At 36.8% G+C, this 6000-nt stretch overlaps 1 protein-coding gene across 4 annotated transcripts in view; it reads left to right on the forward strand.

Moving 5' to 3' along the window:
* The window catches only part of tnk2b (tyrosine kinase, non-receptor, 2b), a 166924-nt gene that overhangs the window by 99309 nt on the left and 61615 nt on the right, over positions 1–6000 (forward strand). For all 4 annotated transcript variants that reach the window (XM_062070215.1, XM_062070213.1, XM_062070216.1 and 1 more), the window contains one exon: positions 638–708. In XM_062070215.1, coding sequence (XP_061926199.1) covers positions 638–708 — 71 coding nt within the window. The remainder of the gene's footprint in view (positions 1–637; positions 709–6000) is intronic.

Here is a 6000-nt window from a genome sequence, read left to right on the forward strand (position 1 = left end):
AATAACATAAATACAGTCTATTATACAGCATTATTCACATGTGAATAACATAAATACAGTCTATTATACAGCATTATTCACATGTGAATAACATAAATACAGTCTATTATACAGCATTAATATGAACATTACACAAGGGTTAAAGGCTATAGATTCACCCGGCCACAACATTAGGTACAGCCCTGCGTAAAATGTCACTGCATTGTTATGCGCATGCCAAATGAGATGAAAATCCATGAAGCCAAAGTTGAATGAACACTTTTACCATGTCAGTTTCCTGGCAGTCGTACAGTAGCAGTCAAGTAAGCTTGTTTTTAAAACAAAGTACGTTCATTTTGACATGCTTCCAAAAAGTTTGAGAGCCTTTGCTTTAGACGACAAGCTACTCGAGACTAAACAATGCATTTCAAGTGGTGCATTACACCCTGAATTGCTTCCAGATGTGATTAATCAATAGTCAATAATCATGTCCCTATCCTATGCACATCACTACTCTTGACTCTATTACAATACACAACACAAAATCACTCCTATTCTTTGTAAAGGAACAATACGTGCAAATGTTCTGGAAGTGTCTCAATTGTTTACTGCTGTCTTCCGGCACTGTTTCTAAATGTGTTTTATTGTCTTGATAAAGGGCAGAGACGACTGTGGGAGGCTGTGAAGAGGAGGAAAGCAATGTGCAAGCGCAAGTCATGGATGAGCAAGGTGCACACGCACACACACACACACACACACACACACACACACACACACACACACACACACACACACACACACACACACACACACACACACACACACACACACACACACACACACACACACATATCCTGGTTAAAATTTAGAATGGGGACCAAGTTTTTGGTCATCACTTGTGGGGAGCACCCTTTCTACAGGTTGTGGAGGCATACATTTTTTTTTGCATAATTCACACAAATTTGTACGTGACTACTGAGGACCATTTCTAAAAAAAAAAATAAAAAAAAAAAAAGAAGCTATATTTAAATTAAATTAAAGGTTTCCCTTTCGGGCAGTGGTCCCCAACCACCAGTACCGGTCCGTGGATCGATTGGTACTGGGCCGCACAAGAAATTAAAAAAATAAAACTTTTTATTTTTATTTTTTTAAATCAACATAAAAAACACAAGATACACTTACAATTAGGGATGTCCGATAATGGCTTTTTGCCGATATCCGATATTCCGATATTGTCCAACTCTTTAATTACCGATACCGATATCAACCGATATATACAGTCGTGGAATTAACACATTATTATGCCTAATTTGGACAACCAGGTATGGTGAAGATAAGGTACTTTCAAAAAAAATAAAATAAAATAAAAAAACATTTTATTGAATAAAAAAGAAAGTAAAACAATATAAAAACAGTTACATAGAAACTAGTAATTAATGAAAATGAGTAAAATTGACTGTTAAAGGTTAGTACTATTAGTGAACCAGCAGCACGCACAATCATGTGTGCTTACGGACTGTATCCCTTGCAGACTGTATTGATATATATTGATATATAATGTAGGAACCAGAATATTAACAACAGAAAGAAACAACCCTTTTGTGTGAATGAGTGTAAATGGGGGAGGGAGGTTTTTTGGGTTGGTGCACTAATTGTAAGTGTATCTTGTTTTTTATGTTGATTTAATTAAAAAAAACAAAAAAACAAAAAAAAAACGATACAAATAATGATAAAACCGATACCGATAATTTCCGATATTACATTTTAACGCATTTATCGGCCGATATACCGGACATCTCTACTTACAATTAGTGCACCAACCCAAAAAAACTCCCTCCCTGTTGTTAATATTTCTGGTTCCTACATTATATATCAATACAGTCTGCAGGGATACAGTCCTTAAGCACACATGATTGTATTTTTTTATGACCAAAAAAAAATAAATAAATAAATAAAAATAAAAATACCATACCCCCCCTCCCCCTGTCCGTGGGACAAATTTTCAAGCGTTGACCGTTCCGCAGTTACAAAAAGGTTGGGGACCACTGCTTTAGGGGACCTGTTTTTTGGGCCCAATACCGTCAGAGGTCCCCTAAAGGTGACTGTGTAAACAGAGCGATGTCCCCATTCAGTAAGCATTGCCAGAACACACACACACTTGTACACACATTTATTGGGGGGGGGGGATTGCATGCTTAGAGGTCATCTATGCATGATGGCATCTGTCTGTCAAAGTGTGCAATACTTCTCTGAACATGCCATCAGTCTTGTTTAACCTCAAAAGACCACCCCTTGCTAAACATACAATACACACTCAGAAGAGGCGGAATGCTCTTTTACCTTTTAGATTACAATCATTGTGTGAATGAACATTTTTGTTTCATCTGACCATAGAAATGTCCTCCAGAAGGTCTTATCTTTGTCCATGTGATGTCAGTTGAAACAAAAATGGAGCTGTTTGGCCACAATACCCAGCAATATGTTTGGAGGAGAAAAGGTGAGGCCTTTAATCCCAGGAACACCACACCTACCGCCAAGCATGGTGGTGGTAGTATTATGCTCTGGGCCTGTTTTGCTGCCAATGGAACTGGTGATTTACAGAGAGTAAAAATTCTTCAGGACAAGCTACAATCATCAGCCCGGAGGTTGGGTCTTGGGCGCAGTTGGGTGTTCCAACAGGACAATGACCCCAAACACACGTCAAAAGTGGTAAATAAATGGCTAAATCAGGCTAGAATTAAGGTTTTAGAATCGCCTTCCCAAAGTCCTGACTTAAACGTGTGGACAATGCTGAAGAAACAAGTCCATGTCAGAAAACCGACCAATTTAGCTGAACTGCACCAATTTTGTCAAGAGGAGTGGTCAAAAATTCAAGCAGAAGCTTGTGGATGGCTACCAAAAGCGCCTTATTGCAGTGAAACTTGCCAAGGGACATGTAAGCAAATATTAACATTGCTGTATGTATACTTTTGACCCAGCAGATTTGCTCACAATTTCAGTAGACCCATAATAAATTCATAAAAGAACCAAACTTCATGAAATGCAGCCAATATTACATACAGATAATGTGTCATGAGACATGCAAATATAAATTAAATACACAGAGGACATAAGTAAAGGAAATTAAATTAGCTCAAATATACCTACAAACGATGCATAATGATGCAATATGTACATAGAGCTAGCCTAAATAGCATGTCATGGATTGACCAAATGTGCCTGATAAGCACGCCAGCAAATCAATAAAATCAACAAAAGCTCACTTTTGTGCATTCACGCACAGTATAAAGCGTTTGGTGGACAAAATGAGACAAAGAAGGAGTGGCATAAAACACGTCTTCCTGTGGCAGCGTCGGAGAAAGTTGTACATGTAAACAAACTACGATTGCTAAAAACTTAGTAGGACAAAACGGTGCTCGCTTATGTATAACATAAACAGTGGGATTTTTAACAATTAGGAACGTTTGTGTCATGTTTGTTCTATAGAAACCATATTCAAACAAAAAATATATTTTTTTCTTCATCTTTTTCCATTTTCCCACATCTCTGAAAGAGGTCCAGGGAGCCACTATGGCGGCGCTAAAGAGAGCCGCGGGTTGCTGACCCCCGTGTTAAGTAAAACGTTTGCCTTGTTTTTAATGAATACTTAGGCTTAACACGCTACTGTATATTAATGTCGGTCATTATTTTTGTGCTTGGAGAGCTCAATTTTATCTGAGGTGGTACTTGGATGAGAAAATGTGAGGCCCACCGCACTATATCGTCCCTAATCAGAAAATGTGAGGCCCACCACACCATGTCGTCCCTAATCAGAAAATGTGAGGCCCACCGCACCATATCAGTGTTTCCCACACATTCATTTATTTGTGGTGGCCCGCCACGAAAGAATTAAGGCCGCCACAAAAAATATATATATATATATTTTTTTTATTTATTTATTTATTTTTAAAAAAAAAAATTTTTTTTTTTTTGTTTCCTGTCAAGCTTCTCAGGCAAATCATATAGTTGATGTATATGCCCATATCGGCTGTTCAGATTTACTTTACAAAAGAGAAGTGTAGGATCAAGATTTTTGGAGCTCTTTGTTCAGTGGATCAGATGTTTGATGAAGCTCTGTGTCTATCTACCACCACTACTGTTTTCTGTTTATTTGTTACTGACTGTGGCAGGACACCTCTGCCTCTGTTTCACTTTATGTTGCTGGTAAATAATATGGTTGTAGTAGTAGGCTAAAGTTAAATGATTTAGTATGCACTAATTAAAGGGGCAGAGCTTTAAGAGACATTTTAGCTTTTATATTTTTGTAAGATATATTTTTTGTAAGAACCACAATTAATAAATATATTTCAGTGAATAACTTATTGTTCAAATCTGTATATAAATATGTACATAAAGTGTTGTAATTATATTGTAAAATGGATGGATGGATGGACGTTTAAAACAAAACTGTTATTATTAATTAGTAAGTATACATTTTTTGAGCCTTTTTAGAGAAAATCATATCATTGTAGTATATTATGCAAATTACTCAATGATGTCATGATGACCACGCCCATAGCCACGCCCCCACCGCCACAGGTATCTTGGCAGTTTATGGGAAACACTGCATATCGTCCCTAATCAGTGTGTTTTCCAGTTTATTGCAATGACAAAACATCGTTGCATAAAGCATTTTAAGACCGTATAAAGCAGGGGTGTCCAAAGTGCGGCCCGGGTGCCATTTGCGGCCCGCAGGTCATTTTTAACGGCCCCATGGCACATTCTAAAAATACGATTAAAAACAAAAACAAACAAAAAAACATAAAAAGTGGTATAAAAGAGGAAACAGGTGAAATACAACAAGAACACGTTGCAATGTTTACTCTAATAACACAAAGCTGCCATGCAGGCTGTTTCTTTCTTTAAAAAAAAAAAACAATGAATCAAAATCAATGTCATTATGAATTATTGACCTATTCAAGGCTCCAATTACGTCACATTAAATATTCCACTTTGAGATATTCTTTGTTTTTTAAAAAAAAAAAGTGCCTAAAACGAACCAACAAAAAACATTAACAACAATAAAACGTATAATTGACGGATAGATCTGAAGCTGATCTCAACATGATTGTGTTCAAAGTAAACAGTAAAAATAATTTATTTTGTAACACTTTAATGAGTAGGACCCTTTTGGATCCCCCAATAATTTTAGTGGGATTTTTTTTTGGTGTGTGTCATTGCTCAAAAAAGAATAATGAATTAAAATCAATGTTGTTATGAGTTCTTGACCTTTTTAGGGCTCCAATTATTTTATAATCTCAAATATTCCACTTTAAAATTTCATTGGGGGAAAATATTGCATATTTGGTGTTTTTTCCATTAAAAAAAAACATGGTTTTCTCTGACAAAAAGAGCATACAACTTAAATGTTTAAAAATGTTATATTGACAGATACACCTAATGTTGATCTAGAGATTTAAACTTTGAATAATAATAATAATACTAAATAATGACACATTTTTTATATTTTTTTGACCAAAACCCTTTGGGTTCACCGGGATCAAGCCTGAGTGGAGGCCGAAATCTATATATTTTTTATACATATATTGTATTGGTTTTTAAAATAAAAAATATCAAAATGGCCCCCGCTTGCTTTGATTTTTCAGTGTGCGGCCCTCGGTGGAAAAAGTTTGGACACCCCTGGTATAAAGGATTTCAGTACATTGGTAGGATGTTATATAAATACCACAAATAGACATAGACTGCGTGTCCTTCAGGTGCTGAGTGTGCATGTTTATACTCCGCTAAGAGGAGCCGTGAACACCTTTTTGCTGTCTATAATTACACTCGCCCGTTTCCTCTCTGGCGCAGATCCCGCCAGCGTGGGGATATTTTGAAATGTCCAGCCTCCTATTTGAAAGCCCGCAGTGTCAGAGATGTGTTTTTAAAAAAAGGTCTCCGGCGTTATGTCATGTCTGGTACAATATGAATGTGACACCGCCCGCCGTCTGCCACTGTTTATATCCGGCCGGTCAAATATGA

The sequence above is a fragment of the Entelurus aequoreus genome, linkage group LG14 (genome assembly GCF_033978785.1).
Source record: "Entelurus aequoreus isolate RoL-2023_Sb linkage group LG14, RoL_Eaeq_v1.1, whole genome shotgun sequence".
NCBI classification, from domain to species: Eukaryota; Metazoa; Chordata; class Actinopteri; order Syngnathiformes; family Syngnathidae; genus Entelurus; species Entelurus aequoreus.